At 52.9% G+C, this 22,999-nt stretch overlaps 1 protein-coding gene across 4 annotated transcripts in view; it reads left to right on the top strand.

The window, feature by feature from the left end:
- NOX5 (NADPH oxidase 5) overlaps positions 1 to 22,999 on the top strand; it is a 71,371-nt gene that overhangs the window by 10,907 nt on the left and 37,465 nt on the right. For 3 of the 4 annotated variants that reach the window (XR_009264017.1, XM_058737251.1, XM_058737249.1), the window contains 13 exons: positions 1,781 to 1,991; positions 3,648 to 3,882; positions 5,617 to 5,770; positions 5,955 to 6,133; positions 7,068 to 7,250; positions 8,737 to 8,869; positions 12,349 to 12,485; positions 14,549 to 14,740; positions 17,089 to 17,133; positions 17,534 to 17,658; positions 17,933 to 18,017; positions 18,689 to 18,788; positions 22,823 to 22,989. Coding sequence is in view for 3 of the 4 variants with exons in the window: in XM_058737251.1 (XP_058593234.1) it covers positions 1,781 to 1,991; positions 3,648 to 3,882; positions 5,617 to 5,770; positions 5,955 to 6,133; positions 7,068 to 7,250; positions 8,737 to 8,869; positions 12,349 to 12,485; positions 14,549 to 14,740; positions 17,089 to 17,133; positions 17,534 to 17,658; positions 17,933 to 18,017; positions 18,689 to 18,788; positions 22,823 to 22,989 (1,946 nt within the window). In the remaining variant the exon portion in view is untranslated. The remainder of the gene's footprint in view (positions 1 to 1,780; positions 1,992 to 3,647; positions 3,883 to 5,616; positions 5,771 to 5,954; positions 6,134 to 7,067; positions 7,251 to 8,736; positions 8,870 to 12,348; positions 12,486 to 14,548; positions 14,741 to 17,088; positions 17,134 to 17,533; positions 17,659 to 17,932; positions 18,018 to 18,688; positions 18,789 to 22,822; positions 22,990 to 22,999) is intronic. The other variant, XM_058737250.1, reaches the window with a different exon arrangement.

The following is a 22,999-nucleotide window of genomic DNA, read 5'->3' as shown; positions in this document are numbered from 1 at the left end:
TCCCCGCTGCACCTGACTCAATCTAGCCAGACCTCATTCCTGGAACCCATTCCCCAAATCGACCCCCTTCCCCTAGTACGTGGGCAGTTGGCCATACCCACTTCCTGAACATCTTCCTCAGACCCCACCCAGTCTCCATGGGACAATCCTCACTGACTGCTTTCTGAGCATCAAGCTTTGCTCGCTCCTGAGGTTTACCGATGACTTCAGATGGAGAGGTCGGTTTGTGATGGGAGGAGTGGCACACTCACATTCTCCTAGCAGGCAGTGGCGGGGAGGAAGGCAGGGCATGGCAGGTGAAAGGAGATTTGCAGTTTTATGGCAGGAACTAGAGGGCATTCCCTTCCGGTGGCTTCTGCTTTCTCTGAGATCCAACGAGGGACTGGATGGCCATGGAGGTGAGAAGTGGTCCTTGCAGACAGCAGGAGAGTGACCACACTAGAGAAGCAGGAGAGGGTTGCAGGGCAAGTTGAAGGCCTTGCTCTGGCTGGGGATATAGCTTCCTGACCTCTTGGGTGCTTTTCTTCGGGAGTGTCCTATTAGCTGCCCTGGTGCAGGAAGGGAGAGAACAGGTGGCTAGATTCCCTCAGAGATGGGATATTTTTAGGTCATTGGAATAGAAGGACAGCGGGACAAGGAAGAAGAACGTGTATCTGAGAATAATTATGAAGGAGGACCCTAGATTTGAAATTAGCCAAGGAGAGAATAAAGTTGGATGGATGACGGGGTGTGAAGGGGACAGGGGAGGGACCGGAGCTCCAGATGCGGTTAGAAACCTGTTGCATGGTGGCTCTTGACTAGGAAAGCCGAGGACAGGAGTGTGAGTGGAGAGGGGTACTTTAGACTCTGCCCTGGCATGTGATTTGAGACTTTGGCTTTGGGTCTTCCTGACGATCACAATACCAGTGAAGACTTTCCATTTATATGCAACTACTTTTTTCCAGATACTGCAGTAAGTGCTATATAATGATCTATCATCCTTGAACCAGTTCTGAAAGGGAGGAATTATGATCCCCATTTTATAGATGAGCAAAGTAAGTTTCACTACTCCGAAGGACTTACAGCCCACCAGCAGTTAGCAAGGGGCAGAAATCCAAAGCTACCTCAAGTGTGTCTACATCCCAACAGGCCAAGAACCCATTAATCACAGGCCCCGCTGCTCATGAAGAATGGAAATACACACAGAAAAAAATATGCCTCTAATTCTCATCGCGGCGGAGAGATTTGGCTTCTTTTTCCCATCACACTCTCAGTCACCCATATTCATGTAAAGTCATGTGGCTGGACTTGAGTGCCCAGCTGTGGCCTCTCAGGACAACATGGAAGAGGAAGGTCTGCTTCAAGTGAGAGAGCAACAGGGAACTTTCCCTCACCACCACCCCACGTACAATTTGCTTCCGGATAATTAATACTCTAAGCAGAGTAATCCTTACAAATTAAGCAAGCAAGTGCATCTTCTGTGCAGATGGTCTTGGAAGCTCAGTACTTAGGAGGCTGCAGATTCTCGAGAAAGACATGCACTGAGGCTAAGAGGAGTTTATTTGTCCTGAACTGGGCAGTAGGGAGCCATAGAAGGTTTCTGAGAGGAGGGTGATAACTGTGTATTTTTTGATTGCCTGGTCTATACCCCGAAAGGGAGTTGGTTCGCAGAAAACTGGAGGTGGACGATTAGGGAACGTTCGCCACTCGATGCAATGGCTGTGTATGGGAAGGGGAGTCTGCGGGTACAGAGTGGGGTCCCGGGCAGGCCCCCACTCGTCTTCATCCCCACTTGGGACAGGCAGCGGCTCCATCGACGCGGATGAGCTGCGCACCGTGCTGCAATCGTGCATGCGCGAGAGCGCCATCTCGCTGCCAGAAGAGAAGCTGGACCAGCTGACGCTGGCGCTCTTCGAGTCGGCCGACAAGGACAACAACGGCGCCATCACCTTCGACGAGCTCCGGAACGAGCTTCAGCGCTTCCCCGGGGTCATGGAAAACCTGACCATCAGGTGCGGCCCTGTCTCCAGCGTGGGCACTGCCCGCGTAGGGGTTACCCTTCAGGTGTGCAGAGAGGCCCGAGGCCCCGGGGATCCCTCAGCTCCGCCCCCAGCCCGGCCAGCCCGGCCAGCCCGGCTCAATCCAGCTCCAGCCCCGCCCTAGGCCCACCCCAGCCCCGCCCCCGGCCCGCCCCCACGCCCTACCCTACCTAGGCCCGTCCCATCAGTGGCCCGCTCCAGCCCCGCCCCGCCACGCCCTACCCTGCCTAGGCCCGCCCCACCGGTGGCCCGCTCTAGCCCCGCCCAACCCCGCTCCAGCCCCTCCCTAGCCCCGCCCAGGCCCGTCCCACCGGTGACCCCCCCCCCTCCCCCCCCCACCTTCAGCCCCGCCACGCCCTACCCTGCCTAGGCCCGCCCCACCGGTTGCCCGCTCTGGCCCCGCCCAGCCCCGCCCAACCCCACTCCAGCCGCTCCCTAGCCCCGCTCCGGCCCCGCCCCGCCCGACCCCCGCCCAGACCCGTCCTACCGGTGACGCGCTCCAGCCCCGCCCAGGCCCAGCCCCACCACGCCCTACCCCGCCCAGGCCCGTCCCACCGGTGACCAGCTCCAGCCCCGCCCAGCCCCGCTCCACCCCAATCCAGCCCAGCCTGCCTAGGCCCGCCCCACCCGTGGCCCTCTCCAGTCCTGCCCGTCCCCGCCCCCGCCCCGCCCCAGGCCGGTCCTTCCCAGCCCAGTCCCAGCCCCACCATGCTCCAGTCCCACCTCGCCGCACCCTGCCCAGCCCCACCACTCCGCACCTAGTCCCAGCCCGCCCCACCCTCGCCCAATCCCGCCCAGCTGCATTCTGCCTAGCCCCTCCAAGTCCGGCCTTTGCCCTCTTTTTCATAGGGGACAAAGGTCTTGTACTGCGTGGCAGCTATGGTCTTGCCCCCGTTTTCTACAGTGTCTTTTCAGAATCAACCTCACAGTATTAAGCACCTACTGTGGGCTGGGCATTTATACAAATATACCAGTGCATTTTATAGCAACGCCCCAAAGGAAGTTAGTTACCTCACCTGAAGTAACTTACCTGGGGTCACACAAATAATTAGCAAAGGCAGTCATTTATTCAGCTTGATGGAGCAGGCACCGTTAATTTATATGTAATTGATACCAATAAATAAATGCATAAACTAGGGAAGTACTAAATTGGTAAGGGCTGCGGAGGAAATAAAATAGACGTGGTGTAACAACACACCAAGTTTGACTCCGAGGTCTGAAAAGTGCCGGTTTTGTAATTCATTCTTTTCGTGTATTAACTTACTTGTGGGTTATTCACCACAACACGTCTCAGATTCTTCCATCCTTTTCGATTGCCTTCCCCACCCCCACCCCCCACCCCCTCAATTGGCAAGTAAGGGAGGTATTGAAAATAGCCATGGTGGATGCGGCATCGGACAGATGGGAGTTCCATCTCGGCTTCACCTAACTGTGTGACTGTGAGCAAGTCGCTTGACCTCTCTGTTTCCTGGTGTCAAGGGAAGCCGGCCCACTTGCCACGAGGCTCCAGAGACTTGGTCGGTTACAAGGGTCGGGGGGTGGGGTGGGGGGTCTCTAGGTTCCGACTTCAGTGGTGCCCGCCGCAGCCCGCCTGGCCGAGTCCCCCTGAGCCGAGCCCCTTTCCCACAGCGCCGCCCACTGGCTGACGCCCCCTGCCGCCCGGCCGCGCAGTCGCCGTCCTCGCCCTCTGACCTCCGCCTACTGGCACAACCACCGCAGCCACCTGCTCTGCCTGGCCGCCTACGCGGGCCTCCACGTGCTGCTCTTCACTCTGGCGGCCTACGCGCACCGGGCCCTGGGCGCCAGCGTCATGGTGGCCAAGGGCTGCGGCCAGTGCCTCAACTTTGACTGCAGCTTCATCGTGGTAACACTCCGCCGTCCCAGGGCAGGGAAGCGGGCGGGAGGACTGATGATGTAGGTTCCTCATAGACCGACAGGTGGACACCTGGGGTGCCTCAGGGCAGGATGGCAGGTCAGCTGGGGCAATACGCGGTGGACATGAGGCCCAGAGAGGGGCCGTGACTTGTCCATAGTCACGCAGCACGTAAAACACAGCTCGCGTTTTTATTTTATTTAAAAAAAAATTTCTTTTAAGTTTGTTTTCGAGAGGGAGAGAGAGAGAGCGTGAGCGGGGTAGGGGACAGAGAGAGATGGAGACGCAGAATCCGAAGCAGGCTCTAGGCTCTGAGCTGTCAGCCCAGAGACTGACACGCTAAGGGAGGGGGCGGGGGGCAAACTCACAAACCGGCTGAGCCACCCAGGTGCCCAACACAGCTGGCATTTTTGTGCACTTACTTACTCTGTACAGTCACCGGGCTAAGCACTTTCCGTTTGATGTTCACAACAGCCTTATGGTGGACCCTGGAGGAGGTGGGGCTGGCTCTTGTGCAGGGCTCCAAGCAGAGAGCACGCTGTAAGAGCCCTTGAATGCCAGGCTAATGAGTCAGAATATGATACTCTGGGCCAGGGAGTGAGGTCTCCAAGTGGTTTCGATTCTGCTCCTACAATTAAAACAAAAATCCCTTCCAATAACCCAATTCATGCTCATTTACTTGTAATTATGTGCATGCCCTATTATCATTAGCTATTAGACTTACGGCACACTATATGGCAAGAGTTATCCTTAATGATCAGGGACGTATAGCTTTAGTTCAAATACTCTTCTTGATAATATCAGGTTCTTATGTGGGTTTTTTTTTTTTTAATGTTTATTTTGAGAGAGAGAGTGTGAGCAGGGGAGGGGCAGAAAGAGAGGAAGAGAGAGAATCCCCAGCAGGCTCCATGCTGCCAGTGCAGAGCCCAACTCGGCACTTGAACCCACCAACTGAACAGTTGAGCTCATGACCTGAGGTGAAATCAAGAGTCGGATGCTCAACCGACTGAGCCACCCAGGTGCCCCGTGGGTTTTATTTTTATCCTCAGAACTGGCTATGTGTGGGAATTGGAGACCCATGACTTATCTTCTTGGTCACTTGCTCTTGCATTATTAACATTGCTTTCAATCAGCACTTTCTCTGCAGGGAATCTTTTTAAGCTACTTGTCCTTTCTGTGAGAGGTACTTTAGCTTTGTTAGAATCAGACAATGTAATCTACAAGTCCACATATCTGGGCACACGTACATTGAAAGCAAATGAGCAAGGAGGGAGCCCTTGTCAAAAGCCCCTTGGAAAAGCTAGTCTTTCTCCTCCAGGACACCTTGAGAACTAGACATAACATGTGCCTGTCTGACGTAAAGACTAAATGAGGGCACCATGTCAACACAGATACCAAATATTACCAAAAAGCTTATGTACTCCTCCTGTGTTTAGATCAAAGTAATACCAGCAGTCATTCTTCAACATTTTCTGTTCCTGCCCCAACTCTGGAGACGCTGCTTTGGACACCCCAGCTGTGGACCTAGGGGGGCAGTGAAGGCTTGGGGACAGGGGAGATGGGGAAGCGGCCGGTGCAGGAAACACAGCTCAGAAAGAGGATGGGAGGTGGCTGCCGGGGAAAAGAGAACGGGGCCGAGAGAGAGAGAGAGAGAGAGAGAGAGAGAGAGAGAGAGAGAGAGCCAGAGAGAGCCAGCTGAGGCTCTCCGCCACTTTGCCTGGCCAGGTGCTGATGCTCAGACGCTGCCTCACTTGGCTGCGGGCCACGTGGCTGGCTCAGGTCCTGCCGCTGGACCAGAACATACAGTTCCACCAGCTCATGGGCTGGGTGGTGGTTGGGCTCTCCCTTGTGCACACCGTGGCCCACGTTGCGAACTTCGGTGAGTCGCCTGGGGGCCGGGAGCCCGGTGGGCCTCCCACAAACCACTCATTATCAGCCCTGTGTGCCCTGCATGCCCGGTGGGTGGAGAAGGGGTCTCTGCCTGGGTGGGTGCCTGATGGGGAAGGGAGGGGACCCCGAGGGAAAGGTGGAGAGGGAACAGCTTGTCTTGTGCTTGTCTCCAGCGCTCCAAGCTCAGTCCGGGGCCAGCCCCTTCCGGTTTTGGGAACTGCTTCTCACCACGAGGCCCGGCATTGGCTGGGTCCGTGGCTCCGCCTCCCCGACCGGAGTGGCGCTGCTGCTGTTGCTGCTTCTTATGTTTGCCTGCTCCAGCTCCTGCATCCGAAGGAGCGGCCGCTTTGAGGTGCCAGGCCCTTGCCCCTTTGCTCTCCCAGGCTGGCCTCCCAACTTCGTTTCATGCCGTGTCCCCTCTCACTTACTCCAGAGTCCAGGAAGTGCCCAGGCTGCTCTGCATGTTATGTGCCCGCGACTTGGGTTCTTCCCCTGGGCTGCAGTTCATGTCTGCAAAGCGAAAAATGTTTTGCTCTGGAAGATTCTGCCTGTTGGCTGGCATGCCCCCTGCCCTAATGGGATTGAGCTAGGAAGGGGAAGGGACACAGGCTCACTCAGCTTCCCCATCTATAAAATGGCCCTATAATTCTCTACCTATGAATTTATGTTAGGAATTAAATGGGATACTATATGTGAAGCCGCTAAGTATACACCTGGCACGTCGATGCTCCAACGGAGGAGCGTTGGTTCTGCGCAGGAGGTCACAGGTTTGGTTTGGAGCCCAAAACCAAACCACGTCAGGTAGACAGAGAGAGCACCAGCAGCAATCCTTTGAAGTCGGAATCCGCATCTTCGCTTGACCCACAAGGAATCTGATGCTCAGACAAGTAATTTCCTAGCCCACGCTCCCACAGCCAGTAGTAGAGGAGGCATTCCAGCTCGGTGCTCTGCTCTTTTCTTCTCCATGCTCAGGAAATGGCTGTCTTCACGTCCCCCTGAGAAAGGGCCAATGTGATGGGGACCGTGATGCTCATGAGCCCTTTGGGGGCACTCCACTCTGCCCAGAACATCCCCAGGCAGAGGTTTCGGATGTTTGGTGTGAGCTCCAGGAACCCTTATACGATCCCTGGGCCAAGGGCCCAGAATAAATAAGCCCCAAAGCTTCCCAGCCCCAGCCCCTGTCCCCAGGAGAGCAGTGCATGACCAAGGCTCTGGGGGCTTCCCTGTTCCACCCCCAGGACTTGAGCTCTGGAAGCTTACTGCCCCCTCCCTCCTCACCCTCGCAGGTGTTCTATTGGACTCATCTGTCCTACCTCCCCATGTGGATCCTGCTCATTGTGCACGGGCCCAGCTTCTGGAAGTGGCTGCTGGTCCCTGGCATCTTGTTCTTCCTGGAGAAGGCCATCGGGCTAGCGGTGTCCCGCATGGCAGCCCTGTGCATCGTGGAAGTCAATCTCCTTCCCTCCAAGGTGTGAAGGGGGCCTGAGGTGCCTAGGGGCGTTGCGGATGGTAGGGCGCAGCAGCCGGGTACCCTGCTAGACCCGCAAGGAAGCAGGGAATAGCGTAGCTACGGCCCCTGCACAGCAGAGGAGACAAGCAAAGTGTGGGATCTGGTCTAGCCTTCAGGAGGGACATTTTAGGAAGCGGCATGACAGGTAGGCAGGATACCATGAAAGATCAGTCTTAAGAGCCTGCAAACTGCCAGGCCCTGTGCCAGGTCACGGAGACGGCTCGGGCACTGTCCTGCTTTGCCCTTTAGTTACAGTGCAGGGCTGTATGGGTGAGAGCAGAGTGTCAGGAGGTAGGAAACTATCTTTGAGAGGTCAGAGAAAGCTTTAGAATGCGGAAGGAGATGCCCCATCGGGGTTTTGAGAGATGAGCAGGAGTTTGTTGCGTGGACAAGATAAGGAAGGGTACTCCTGGGAGAAGGAACAGGCTGAGCAAAGGCACCGGGTTGTGGTAGGGGTGCTGTCCTTGGGGACTATGGGTAATTTAGCACAGCTACGGCCAAGGTGCCAGGGAGAGGGGTGGGCAGGGCCTGGTGGAACACCTGATCAGGGGGAGGGGGGTGGGGGTAGTAAGCCAGTTTATTTTCCAGCTAGATTTCTGCAGTGGCTCTGTGGAAGACGGTCCAGTGAGGACCGTTTGGGGGCTGTTGCACAAGATGCAGACGAGAGCTCATGAGGGCCTTGATCCTAAACAGGGGCAGTGGCTGTGGGATGAGAAAGGGGTGGCATATCACAGAAAGACTCAAGAGGTAACTGGCTGCATTTGGGGGTGGGGAGAGGAAGGAGCCTAGGACATCTCCTGGGTGTCTGAGTGACCGGGCCATTTATGGAGAAAGGGAAGGCAGTTCTGGGTGGCTCAGCTCTGGACAGCCTCCGCCGTGATTAGCTGCGGATCCCGTGGTTTCCTAGCTGGTGGCCTTGAGCAAACTCCTTAACCGTTCTGAGCCTTCGCGTCTCATCTGTAAAGCGGAGAAAGAATGGCATCCGTCTCAGAGAACTGCCGTGAGGACCAGAGATGACACTTTTAAGTGCCTCGCACGGCTCTGGCACGCTGTGGGTGCCCAATAAACAGAAGCTGTTGTCCAGGGGGATATTGTTCTCCTGGGGGAGATGCCCATTAGTGGTTGGATGCCAGCCAAATACTACAGCAGTTGCAAGAAACGGGCTACAGCAGTCAGGGGGCTTCACCGAGAAAGGCCACTGCCAGCAGTGTTCACCCCATAAGAAGTGGGATCAAACCAGGATCAAACCCTACTGTCCCTTTCTCTGATCATCACCTACCGCCTGGCTGGCAGAGGTGCCGCAGGCCAAGCCCCACTCACAGGCCGGAGGGTCTCACGTCCAGGGCTGGCCTGGTGTGTGACGGAGGAGGATGACCTAGCCTCTGCCCTCTTGCCCGGAGGCCCCTGGGCCTGCTCGGATGACCCCGATCTTCCTCTCTTCCCAGGTCACCCATCTGCTCATCAAGCGGCCCCCTCTGTTCCACTATAGGCCGGGCGACTACCTGTATCTGAACGTCCCCACCATTGCGCGTTACGAGTGGCACCCGTTCACCATCAGCAGCGCGCCGGAGCAGAAAGGTACGCCAGCCCCGCTGCTCGCTCGGCAGGCATTTACCGAGTTCTGCCTGGTGCCAAGCGCGGGCTGGGAACTGGGAACCCAGACGTGAGCAAGGCCAGGGCCACAAAGTCGACCTCCAAAAGCTCCAGGAAGCTTACTAGACAGAGAAGGAGATGAGGGAGGAGACAGAGCAAAAGACGTAAGGAACAGCATGGAAAGCTGGGAACACAGGACAATTTAATGTAGTCGGCGCTACATCGGGGGTGGGGCAGGGAGGGAAGAAGGGAAGGACAGGGCGGGGAGGCAGGAGAGAGGGTCAGAGAAGAGGTGAAAGGCAGACAAGGTGGCTGGCAAAGCTGGCTAGAGCCTGGGTGGGGCCGAGGGGGACTCTGAATGGGGACGGTTGGTGCCAGCACTTGGGAGCCCGCAGGGGTCTGAGGCAGAGGAGGAGTGAACTCAGAGGAGCCAGGGAGTTCTCAAGGGCGCTGTGGCGGGAAGCCAGGCTTCCCCCATCTCTGTGGAGCCCCGAGGCAGCAGAATCCCTCCAATCCTTCTTCCCCATCCCTGGACCACTCCCATCTCTCTCTGGGTCACCAGCACACCCGTGGAACTGCTCAGCTGACCCTCCCTTCACCCAGTGGACCTCTGGCCTCCACCCATGTACGTGCCGTCCTTCTGGTCCTGGACTGTTGTTGAGCCGGCACCCAGACCTGTGCCCTCTTCCTAGGCCAGAGATTGGCCTTTCCACCTTAAGTGGTAATTCTGGCAGCGAATGCCTTGCCTGACCCTTGCTCGGCTTCATGAGGGATGAAGGGTCCTGGTTGCCTGTTTCCTCTGACCCATCCCTATTAAAAACTTTAGTTCCATTTAGGATGCCTCCCAGCGCCGGACCAACAGGACCCGTGGCCCAGCCCCCACAGTTCAGACACAAGGCAAGGGTTCCTCATGTGAGGCTACGTACCACCTGCCCCGGAGTCACCTGAGTGGTGGCTTGGACGTACAAAGGGGCAAAGGTGGGGGCGGAGGCAGGAGGGGGAAGGTTCTTTTCTTCCTATTTTTCTTTCCTGTTCTGTTTCTCCAAAAGAGATCTGCTCTCAGAAAATTCAAACCGTATAGGAATATGCACAGAAGAAAATTAAAATCCCTCAAACAATGCCATCCAGAGAAAGCCCTTGTCAGTCTTCTGGTGAACAGTCTTCCAGATCTGTCTTTATATACCCACGTGGTTCTATAGATGTGGAGATGGTTTTGCCTACACGGGGTCACATTCTTCACACTGTTCTGCAGCCCGCCTTTTCTCTGTGAGCAGTATGTCATAAAAGTCTTTGCATATCAGTTCTTTAAAAAAAAAAAAAAAAAAAAAAAACTTTCCAAGGGGCGCCTGGGTGGGCCAGTTGGTTGAGTGTCTGGTTTCACCTCAGGTCATGATCTCACGGTTCGTGAGTTCAAGCCCTGCCTTGGACTCTGGGCTGACAGCTCAGAGCCTGGAGCCTGCTTCGGATTCTGTGTCTCCCTCTCTCTCTCTACCCCTCCCTGGCTCGTGCTCTGTTTCTCTGTCTCTCAAAAATGAATAAACGTTAAAAAATTTTCTAATAAATAACCATTTTTAAAAATACAAAAAAAAATAAGTAAGAACTTCCCTTTGCATGGCTGCATAGTATTCCAGTATAGTGATACCAGTATGATTAAAATGACCACATATACTAGATGGATGTGCCACTGACTTGGCCGATTCTCGAATGGGGTTTCTTCAGGGCGTTTGCTTGGAACCTGCCTGTCTCTCGGGCCCTGAGCCTCCTGTGGTGGGCTGAGTGAGTCCGTATGAGGGCTGGTACATACTCCGAGCTGGCTCACAGAAATCAGGAGTGGACTCAGGTCGGCAGTAGTAACTGATTGCATTCTCCCAGCGTTTAGGGAGGCCCCCCCACATGCACTCACTGTGTGGGGCGCCTCAGAGTGTGTTGTGTAAACAAGGCACAGCCCAGCCCCCCTGGCACTTGTAGGGTCAAGGGAGAGGAAGCCTCGGAGAATTAACTGAACCTTAGCATCTTCTTCGATTGTGAATGCCCACAGCCATCCACTGAAGCATTAACAATACCTGTGACTCTTTCAAAATAAAAATCACAAGATTCTTTGAGATCGCATTGTCATGGTTGCCGGCACCTCGGGGTATCCTTTATGCTCATCAACGACTTCAGGTTTCAGTGGCCACGCAATTCTGGCGGGACCTCATAGTTTCCTGTGTTGGCAAAGAAGCAGACGTATTCTTCAATCACACATTGTGGGGGGGGGGGGTGCTTGTTTTTTGTTTTTTTGGTTTTTTTGCAAACAAATACGTGCTGTTTCATTTGTGATTTCCATGTGTGTGACTTTGTGTATTTAAAAAACCCTGCTCTGGGGCGCCTGGGTGGCGCAGTCGGTTAAGCGTCCGACTTCAGCCAGGTCACGATCTCGCGGTCCGTGAGTTCGAGCCCCGCGTCAGGCTCTGGGCCGATGGCTCGGAGCCTGGAGCCTGTTTCCGATTCTGTGTCTCCCTCTCTCTCTGCCCCTCCCCCGTTCATGCTCTGTTTCTCTCTGTCCCAAAAATAAATAAAAAACGTTGAAAAAAAATAAATAAATAAAAATAAAAAACCCTGCTCTGAGAAGGAGTCTCTCTGTTGTATTCACAGGACTGCCAAGAGAGTCCATGGTTTAAAATGTTTTTTAAGTTTATTTCTTTATTTTGAGAGAGACAGAGAAAGTGCAAGCAAGAGAGAGAGGGGGAGAGAGAGAGAATCCCAAGCAGTCTCTACAGGGTCAGCACAGAGCCCGATGTGGGGCTCAAACTCATGAACAGTGAGATCATGACCTGAGCTGAAATCAAATCGGACGCTTAACCCACCGAGTCACCCAGGCGCCCCCATGGTTTAAAGAAATTGTTTAAAGGGTAAGAATGCCTGAGCAGGAGATCTCTCGGGGTGGGGGGCTCCTTGTTCAAATGTTGTGGATTCTCTCTGGTACCCTTCAGCAGAGGGGTGGCCACCCACACCACCTTTCTGCCGGTCACCCCTCAGCAGAGAAGCTACATCCCAGGTACTGGGCACAATGAAAGCCATTGTTCGTGCCACAGACTGAACACCTACTGTGTGCAGAGCCGTTGACAAGCACCTGGTTGAATGTGGGAGGGAGTGGTTGCCACCTTGGTGAGACCCTGGCCTGATGGAGGAGGCAGGGCCCCCACCCCCACGGAGCTTCTAGCGTGCTCAGGGCCGCTCTGACCCTGGTCTTGGCAGAGCAGACAGCTTAAGTTGACTTCATGGAGGAAGACTACAATATCTGCACCAGAGAGATGAGATTTCCAAGTCCCAGGGCTGGGACTGCTAGTTTGGGCCCATGGAAGGACATTCAGTCTGGAGCTTGAGCAGTAGATGCCCAGCCCCAGTCCCTCAGGTGAGACGGGCCTGCTCCCTGCTGGAGGCCGGCACTGACCCCCTCTCCCCCTGCTCTGTGTCTTGGTCAGACACCATCTGGCTACACGTCCGGTCCCAAGGGCAGTGGACAAACAGGCTGTATGAGTCCTTCAAGGCATCAGACCCTGTGGACTCCAAACGGCTGTCAAGGAGTTTGAGGATGAGAAGGAGCCAGAGGAAGCCCCAGGTAGGTTGCTTCAGGGGACGAAGGGTCCACTGTGGAGTCAAACCCAGTGGGGACCGAGTTGCTGATGTTCTCAATGGTGAACATCAATCATTGAGCAACGGCTGTATACACTGGCTGGACGGCAGCACAGGGTGCGAGGCAACTGTGGACAGTGTGATCCAACAGCCCACCCGCCCCAGGACCTCCCGAGTCCCAAGTCCTCCGTTAGAAGCCAGGTGGACAATGGAAAGAGAGGGGAGATTGAGATCGGAAAACCCTGCCTCCACGTCCCTGCTCCAGCACCTTGTGACTGTACGGCCTTGTATGTCCCTTCGCTTACTCGAGCTTTAGCTTAGTCATCAATGGACTAACTGCAGGTGGTTCCCATCCTTGGCCTCCCTTTCTCACGTGATGCTTTTTAAGGGCCAATGATGGAATGAATGCAGGGAAAGCCCTGAGCTAACGGGACCGCACGGTCCACGTGGACCATTCACCATCAGCGTCAGCAGCATCAGCGGCAGCGCTGTTATCTTTTGAGCCCTGATGAGCCCACGAAGCTGACAAGTTGCCAGTGTCTGGAACGAATACTGACTCGGGGAGGTTTTGGAGGAGGGCAGCGAGACGACAGTGAGAACGGACAAAGGAGGCTAAGGCGCCCGAACCCACACCTAGTAGGCTGTACGGCTCAGCTGGGAGACATGTTAATATGGGGAAGCCCCTGCTGAAGGTCAAAGGAAAAGCAGCCCCGGGCCTGGCTCAGCCCTGTCGTGCCCCTGTGGAATTTAAACTCCGAGGGGAGAAAAACCAGGCGGAATCCTGCCAGGCCAGATCACGAACCCCTCTAGAAAGATGCCCAGAGCAAAGCTTTGGGAGATGAAAGGGTCAGTAGAAACAAGCAGAACGTTCTGTGTTCTTAATCAGGGGAACCTTCCCGAAGGAGGAAGCTGGCTTTGAACACCAGGAGAGTCACGCACACCAGGAATCTGTGGGTAGATACGTTAAAGACTGTGTTTCTTTAGGACCTTAAGGTACCACCGCCATAGAATAGATTGGCATAATCTTTCTGGCAGGCAGTCTGGCCACATGCGTCAACATTTTAAATATGTGTACCCACAGGCCCAGCCATTCCATTTTTAGGGATTTGTCCTAAAAAGCTAATTGGGTAGCTGCACAGGAAGTACATTAATCACCTTGTTCCTTCATTCATTTAGCAAATATTTATTGAGCACAGCACCTACTGTTTTCCAAGCACTATTCTAGATGCTGGAGATAAATCTGTAAGCAACAGTGATGCAGTGCCTGCTTCCCTTCCAGAGGGAGAGGTAGACAATAAACAAACAAAATACAGACATAATGTGTCAGGTGATAATACGTGCCATGAAGAAAAATAAATCAGGGTAAAGGGATAGAGATGGGAAAGATGTTATCTTCTATATGGTGGTTGTTAATTAACACTAATGAGAAAATGGGGATAATCAAAATTGTCCAACACTAGGGATGTAGCTAAATAAATTGCTGATCACCCTTATCACGGAATAGTAAGTTCCTTAAAAAAGATTATGTAAATGTATATGCATTAGCATGGAAAGCTAGTCAAGATGTAGTGAGTGGAAAAGGCAGGTTACAAAGCAATATGTTTCATTTATGTAAAAGAGAGAGAGAGAGAGTAAAAGTCTGGAAGGACATAGAAAAAAGTGTTTAGAGAAGTGATTCCACTTTATTCAGGGTACTTTTTCACCTTAATCTTTATAGTTCTGTAACATGTGACTCTTTAAAAACTAACATGTGTTGATTTCATGATTTAAATTTTTTTAAATGTTTATTTATTTTGAGAGAGAGAGAGAAAGAGCTTGAGCAGGGGAGGGGCAGAGAGAGAGAGAGAGAGAGAGAAAGAGAGAGAGAGAGAATCCCAAGCAGGCTCCACACTGTCAGCACAGAGCCTGACGTGGGGCTCGAACGCACGAACCCACGAGATCATGACCTGAGCCGAAATCAAGAGCTGGATGCTCAACCACCTGAGCCACCCAGGCACCCTAGTTTCATGATTTAAATAATAAAGCCATTTCCACTTCGAACCCAAACAGAGTTTTCAGTGCCAGCCCGTCCAGTCCGGAGCCGCGGTGCAGGGAGCTGTGGCCTCCAGCAAGGATGTCACCGTGGAGCTGACATCCTACAGGCCCAGGGGGACTCCACAGCATGGGGACCCAGGCCCGGTGCCCACAGGGACAGAGGAATCGGCTCAGGCACAGCGGAGAACCACGTCTGAGTGGGGTCTGGTAAGGCTCAGGAAGCTGGGGCTGGAGGCGGGAGAGCCGGCCTTTGTGTCCCCAGGGGTGGTGGATCCATGAGACTCAGGAGAGAGGTCCTTAAGGGCAACCACACGCACGAAGCCGTGCATATGATGTGGTGCTCCTGCAGCCAGGCATGTGCACACTGCCTTTCTAACTTCTGCCGTGTTCGCTCCTCACTGGGAATATTTCCTACCTGGTCTCTCTCCTCACACCCCAACATGACTTTAAACTTACTTGTATTAAAAAAAAAGTTTTTTTTGTAATGTTTATTTAGTTTTGAGGGAGAGAGAGACTGAGTGTGATCAGGGGAGGGACAGAGAGAGGGAGACACAGAATCCGAAGCAGGCTCCAGGCTCTGAGCTGTCAGCACAGAGCCCGACGCGGGGCTCGCACCCACAAGTGGCGAGATCATGACCTGAGCTAAAGTAGGACGCTTAACCGACTGAGCCACGCACGTGTCCCTATAAACTTACTTGCATTTAAAAGGACGCTGTAGGGGTGCCTGGGTGGCTCAGGTGGCTCAAAGCGGCCGACTTTGGCTCAGGTCATGATCTTGCGGTCCGTGAGTTCGAGCCCCGCGTCGGGCTCTGTGCTGACAGCTCGGAGCCTGGAGCCTGCTTCCGATTCTGTGTCTCCCTCTCTCTGACCCTTCCCCATTCATGCTCTGTCCTCTCTCTGTCTCAAAAATAAATAAACGTTAAAAAAAAAATTAAAAAAAAAATAAATAAAAGGATGCTGTAGATTGCTATCTTGAATGGTAAACTAGTTTCATGTGCCATAATCAGAAGGTAACTCTCAAAGTAAAATCAAGGAGCGCCTGGGTGGCTCAGTCGGTTGAGCGTCCGACTTCAGCTCAGGTATGATCTCACAGTTCGTGGGTTTGAGCCCCACATCGGGCTCTGCTGGAAGCCTGGAGCCTGCTTCGGATTCTGTGTCTCCCTCTCTCTGCCCCTTCCCCACTCACACTCTGTGTCTCTCTCAAAAAAACAAAAACATTAAGGAAAAAAAAAATTTAGGAAAAAAAAAAGTAAAATCAATAAAAGCCAATCTTAATCAATTCTGGCCAGATGTTCCTGCCTGCTGACGCTCTGAGCCTGAAGCCACAGTCTGCTTCTCCTTCTCTCTCTCTCTCTCTCTCTCTCTCTCTCTCTCTCATGCTCTTTCTCTTTCTTGCTTTAGTACCAGAAAAAGAAAGAGGTGGGCTTGGTAAGCGTAGCACATTAAAGATTACTAACCGTGATGTGGGCTTTCTCCTTGCAATTGGAAGGTTTAAAGACCACGGAAAGGAGAGTAGCTCTCGTCCAGGGTACCTCCTACACAAGTAGTTCAAGTCTGACACCGTGGGGGACACAGCATTCAGTGGCCCCCGGACAAAGAAGCAGCAGGCTGTAGTGTGACGGGCACTGGACGGTCAGCAGGAGACCCAGGCTCTCCCCTGAGCTTGTTCCCACTCTTAGACTGGGCTCCTTTTCTGTCAAGTGAGGGACTGCTCTGGGTAATTGTGAAGGTCACTCCTAACGCTGCCCTCCAGCACCAGACAGGGAACTATCACAGGTCCCTATAGCCTGTTTCGGGGTGGGGGGGGTGGGGTTCTGCTTCCTTCACCTTGTGGGAGGAAGTGCGCTGACCTCCCAAATCCGGTCTCTCATGCGCTCAGGCCTGGAGGAATCAGGCAGAGCAGACAGAAGAGGCCTCCTCCTTGCCCTCAGTGGCTCCCATCAGCAAGCCCAGGACAGGGTCCCAAGGGCAGAGTGGAGCCATGAGCCAGGCCAGCCACTGGCTTTTCTGCCTGGCGAAGCCGGGCAGAACTTCAAGAAGGAGCAGCTACTTTAGATGAGCTGGACTCTGGAAGATGCATAGGAATTTACCAGCTGGGGAAGAGAAAGGGTGTTGTTCTCAGCTGAGGGAAAAGAATGGTCAAGGCCAGGGGGTGTGTTTGGAGACGTGAAAGGTATAGTAGTGGCTGGAGATAGGGGGAGGGAGGGGGTGTTCTCCAGTCACCCCCTGGAGCTGATTTGTATTGGATCACAAGAGCCAACTGTTAGATTTTCAGGAGCTTTGAGAGCCGGTTCTTAGACACAGTCATTATGGTGGCCGCCGTGATGGCAGTGTTTCTGCCAGAAATCTCCAGACGCTACCAGTCAGGAGCGCGTCGTTGTTTTCTTTTCCTGAAGAGCCGGTTTACCGGCACACTCCATGCTCCCTGCCATGCTTGGGACAGAAAAAGCAATTCCCCTTTTGTGAAGGTGCTCAGACTGGCAGAGGCCAGGATGCCTCTGAGGATTGCCTGACCCCTCCACTCCCAGAGACCCACAACTCTCTGCTCATCGCAGGTCTCCGAGATGTCCTCTGAGAACCATCTGTTTTGCAACATCAAGGTAGGAGGCTCCAGCAGGTGGACATGACCGAGAATCCCTGCCGCAACCAGAGAATATGAAGCCTCTGCCTGCAGGGAGGGCTTGCCGTGGCCCTGGGTACCCCAGTCCCTCAAGTCCCCAGGGCCTGACTTCCCGGTATCCAGAGAAGGGGATCGAACCCGTCCCCTTGCAGGTGCACACAGGGATGCTGGCTGGGTCCCACTCTCACCAGTTCTGCCTTCTAATATTCCAGGGCTCTCCCAGATTTGGGCTCCAGGCACTGCAGTGGGAGCCACTTAGATCTGGGCTCCAGCCCAGGAGGTGACTGCCTGCATATAAGAGGGAGATGCTGAAGCCTTGGGGTTCAGCTCTCCCCCATGCCTCCAGTCCTCCCCTCGAATGCCCTCCTGTTTGTTCACAGTGCTATATCGACGGCCCTTACGGAACCCCCACCCGCAGGATCTTTGCCTCTGAGCATGCGGTGCTCATCGGAGCAGGCATCGGCATCACCCCCTTCGCTTCCATCCTGCAGAGCATCATGTACAGGTGGGCGGGTGGGCTGCATCCCGGGACAGAGTCCAGAGACACTCTCCTCTCTCCTCTCTTCCCTCCCCCTTGCTCTTCCCTCCTCTCCTTTCACCCTTTTTTCTCTTTCCTCCCCTGCTCCCCCTCCCTCTCTCTTTTGGCTCTCATCCCTCCGCTTCCTCACAGGGTGGGCCCTGCCACCCCACCCTTTTCCCCTGCCCCCTGCACTGTTCTTTGGGGTCCTGAGAAGTCTTATACTCACCCAAATTCAAAATCCCTCATCACCTCCCCCCAGGCACCAGAAGAGGAAGCACATCTGCCCCAGCTGCCAGCACTCCTGGATGGACAATGTCCAGGATGAGGACATGAAGCTCCACAAGGTGAGCACCACCTCCTCCAGGCAGGCCTCTGGGCCCTGTCTCCCGGAAACCTCCCTGAACCACAGTGGGCTCTCTGCTGCAGATGAGGGGAAGGGACAGATGGCTCTCTCCCCTGCTTGGATCCACTGGGCCCTATGGTGCCTCCCGAGCGTCCAGGCCTTCCCCTGTCACTTCTGAGAGGCATTGAGGGCCCTGAAGATGGAATCCCACTAAAGACCTGGGAGCCCGAAAGTCAGGCACCTGGGATCCAGTTACAGCCATGATGTGTTTACCATTGCCTGGTGGTGGTTTTAAAAATGAAAACGTTTGCCTTTTGAAAATTCGTTATTTTCTATAGACCACTGAAAAGAGTTTCTAAAAAATAATTAACTAATGTTCTGTTGGCTTCTTCCTAAGCTTCCTATTTCAGAACCCTGCTTGCTATAAACAAATAGATCATTACAGAAAACCCCGAGCCGGCAGTCAGGAACCTGGGTCCTGATCCCACGCTGCCCTGTGACCTGGGCAAGGTTCCTACCTCTGCAAGCCTCAGTTTCCCCCTCCATTAAATGGGGGTGATAATGTGTGCCCTGCTGACCCCCAGGTGGTCATCCCGCGGTGGGGACCACAGGTGTGAGCGCGCTGTGAGCAAGGCAGCACCAGCTCTGAGCAGAAGGGCCCCTCCCCCCTAGGTGGACTTCATCTGGATCAATCGAGACCAGCGGTCTTTCGAGTGGTTTGTGAGCCTGCTGACCAAACTGGAGCTGGACCAGGCCGAGGAGACACGAGAGGGTAGGAGAAGGACGGGGCTGAGGAGCGTGGCAGCAGGGTGGCAGTTCAGGCTCAGGGTCTATTTAAGAGGGTGTCTAGATAATTCCATTTGTATGCAAAATGTGGGAGAAAGAGGATGACTCCCCCCCCCCCCCGACTAAAATGTAACATTTGTGAAACCAAAAAAAGAGGAGAAAAATGTATTCATAATCCCATCAGGCTATGCACACGGTCTTTAAAAAAAGGACCTCCTGGGGCACCTGGGTGGCTCAGTCCTTAAGCGTCCGACTTTGGCTCAGGTCATGATCTCATGGTTCGGGGGTTCAAGCTCAGAGCCTGGAGCCTGCTTCAGATTCTGTGTCTCCCTCTCCCTGCCCCTCCCCCACTCGCGTTCTGTCTGTCTCTCTTTCTCAAAAATAAACATTAAAAAAATATATTTAGAGAAATTTAAAAAGGACCCCCTGATATATTTTCTTACATTTTTTAAAGATGTATATTTGTATGTTTGTTTGTTTATTTTGAGAAAGAGAGAGCATGAACGGGGTAGGGGCAGAGAGAGAGGGAGAGAAAGATAATCCCAAGCAGGCTCCACACTGTCAGTGCAAAGCCTGACATGGGGCTCAAACTGATGAATGGTGAGATCATGACCTGAGCCGAAGTCAGAAGCTTAACCGACTGAGCCACCCAGGAGCCCCATCCAACATAAATTTTTAATGTACATAATCTGCTGGTAGAGATGCACAGGTAAATAAGCATAGGCGTTGATTGAGGGTGAATGCTCATTCTTTTTCCTGACAAGGTGCTAATCAAAAAGTGTGGAGAATGGTCTGAACACCTTAACGTGTATGAATTATTTTACTGTCTGGTCCCTTCTTTTACACTTTCGTCAAAAATGAATGTTTCGAATGTCCCCCTCCAGCCCTGCGGTCTCCGTCCACCAACCCCTAAGTGTTGCTGCCTATGTGTTGTGCTAAGCCAGCGCTTAGCCTATACAATAACATGCTTCTCTGGGTTCCATCATAGTCTTTACGGAACATCTTTACGGAAGTTGCGCTGCGTTTTAAAGTTAATCTGTTAGAATCGTTTGGTTTCGTTTTCCTTGTGGAATAACTAACATGAGGAGGAATACTTTTAGATATGTTTCTAACTTTAGAGAACTGGTGGGTTTTTCTTACACTGGTTGAAGTCAGATTTTATTTGGCTGTTTAATTATCCTAAAGCTGCCATGAGCGAATTCAAATTCCTATGAAAAACAGTTTATAAGTTCAAGTACTCAGATGCAGTTTTCTATAAGAAATGTTTAAACAGACGACGCTTACTACAACAAATATTCAAAGCCATAAAGCACAAGTCCACAGTGTTTGCCATGGAATCGGCAAACTTTAGAATGTTACAGTAAAGCTCTTTGCTCTTTCTTGTAAATAACAATTATAGCAAATATTTATAGAGCCTCGACTTTGCTCTAAATGCTTTTATGTATATTAATTCATTAGAAACTCACTTTTATGATGATGAGCTAGGGGGAAAGTTTAGATTTCATTTAAGTTTCCTGGTTACTGGTATATAAATATTTGCCGTTTGCTTCTTCGTAATCTGTATAAACAAAGGGTAACAGCCAACCTGGTGCTTTGCGTTCTCGAAGCCCCTTGAGTCAACAACTTTATTACCTCACATTTCTTCCAAGGCTTCTCATTAACGGCAGCTGAAGCCCGCGACTTCTGATTTCGTCTTTAATTATTTACCAAGGTTTGAGTCCTAGAATTTGTGGTTCATCGTGTTCAGTTTCTGTAGCTTCGGCTTCGAACATTCTGTTTGGGTTTAATTTTTATTCTATCCTGTAATCGCTGTAGAAACCTGACCATGGTATTGCCTTGCTTACGTTTCTCATGTGAAAAACAAAACAAAACAAAACAAAACAAAAAAAACAGGGATACAACTAGCGCCTACCCCATAGGGCTGCTGGGAGGATAAAAAAGGGAAACTCGGGCCAAGCTGGCTATGTGCATACGTGACATCCCTCATGACCTTGTAACCTGAGACCGCTTAATCAGACTGCACGTTTGTACGTTACCAGATACAGGAGACAAAGAAGTGGCAAGTACATAAAAAACCACGCCACGTGGCGTTCGGGGCTCAGGTGCAAACCCAAATGAGCTGTGCCGGCACGAGTAAAGTTACCTCCTGGAAAGAAAAGCCTCAGCGTCACCGCTAACAGTAGCAGTATTTAATGGCTGTATAATGAATGATCCAGTTAACGGTTTGCCGTGCTTCGGCTACTAGACACTATATTTATTCCTGATGCTCCTGATATATATATATATATACATATACATATATATATATATATATATATGTATATGTATATATATATGTATATATGTATATATGTATATATGTATATATATATGTATGTATATGTATGTATATATGTATATATGTATATATACATATACATAAAGCTGCAATTAATATGTATGTGCACATAGTTCAAGTCTTTCCTTAAGAGAGTGTCCCAGAAACGGACTGACTGTCTCCCACACGACTGTTTGGAGAGGATGAAAACCATGTCAGGTCATTCTCCAGAGCCCCTTCTTCTCCCTCCCGCTGTGGTGTCGCTCCCCCTTACCCCTCGCAGGGGGATGGGGAGTCTCAGGGAGGGGGGAAGAAGGGTCGGGGCTGTCTCAGATGAGCGTCCCCTACGGTACATCTTCTTCCCTCCCACACCACCCAGCCCTACTCAACTGGAGTGATATGTGAAATAAAATGTGGAATCTCTCCTAGGGCCATTTGCATTTTAACAGTGACTGAGACCTTGAGCCAAAGGAAAAGCAGGCTAATGGTATATCTCGCAAGACAGTAGAGAGCCAGCTGGCATGGCGTGAATCCTTTAGTCTTGGGAGAGAAGGATGAAGTGATCATCAGCTTGTGGACCCAGCGTCCTAAATCGGGGCCTGTCACTAGCTTGGACTAACGCACAGGTGGAAGGCATCATTCGCCAGCCTTTTCCCCATCGTGGCACTCTTGGGAAATGAGAACATTTGTACGCCATGTCGGGGGAAATGGAGGAAGGTGCTTGAGCCCAGAGGTGCCCACCAGGGAGCTCCAGTTGCCCTGAGAGCTCAAGGGATCAGTGTCTCAGCAAACCTGTCCTGTTGCAGGCACTGAGCTGTGTGCACCCACCAGTGTCCAGGCAGGTCCAGGCCAAACTCTGCCCTGTCCCTCCTGTCCTCTGGCTCCCCTTTCTGGGGTGCTGTTCTCATCCCATCATGCCCTGCTCCAACACCCACTCCCTTCCCCCTTTTGCTGGCTGGGAATTCAAGCCCCTTCACGTTCTGGTCTCAGTGGGTGTCCAGGCCCATCTCGCGTTTGCTCCCATTCAAGGATCCTGTGTTCCAGGCAGGCAGTCACATCATGCCCCACAAACACCACATCTGTTCGGGCCTCTCATCCTCGGCTCACCTGGTCCCCCTTCTTAGGATGCCCTCTATTCATCCCCTCCCCCCACCTTGGAATCTTGGTCCTCTCTCAAGACCTATCCCAGCACCCCCCCTCCCCGCCCAACCCTCTCAGGAAGCGGCTCAGTCTGCCCCATCCATTTCCTGTAGACCAATAGCATTTGCCACTCATATAACCCTTGACCTTTTGTTCTCAGTTACATTTCCAGGTGTGCCTGGCCTGTGTCCCCAAGCAGACTAAGCAGACACCATGAGGCAGGCAAGGACATGAGCTCAGAGCCCAAGGACTGCTGTGCTGTGCTGTCCTGGGATTCATTTCCCCGTCTATTCCTGGGGTGGCTGTGGGGCGCACATCAGAGAGTGGATGGACAGTCACTCGTGTATGCCATGCACAGAGTAGGCTCCACTCCAGCAGTGGACCACCTTTCCTTTCTAAAGCGCTGGTCCCTTGGAGGTCATGGGCGAGCGCAGTGGGCTGAAGGTGTGAGTTCAGAGCACTCTTGGTCTCTATCCAAGCCCCAGGACTAGGGGCTGGCGTCCTACCCTGTCCTCATCACGGGCGCGAGCTCCTCAGTGCCACCTTCTCCCCCCGCCACACAGGCCCCTTCCTGGAGCTGCATATGTACATGACCTCTGCACTGGGCAAGAATGACATGAAGGCCATTGGCCTGCAGATGGCCCTCGACCTCCTGGCCAAGAAGGAGAAGAAGGACTTCATCACGGGCCTCCAGACACGCACCCAGCCTGGGCGGCCTGACTGGAGGAAGGTAAAGGCCA

This window comes from Neofelis nebulosa, chromosome 7 (assembly GCF_028018385.1).
Source record: "Neofelis nebulosa isolate mNeoNeb1 chromosome 7, mNeoNeb1.pri, whole genome shotgun sequence".
Classification (NCBI taxonomy): domain Eukaryota; kingdom Metazoa; phylum Chordata; class Mammalia; order Carnivora; family Felidae; genus Neofelis; species Neofelis nebulosa.
Note: the sequence above shows the minus strand (reverse complement) of the source record. Positions and strands in the feature narration are given on the sequence as shown.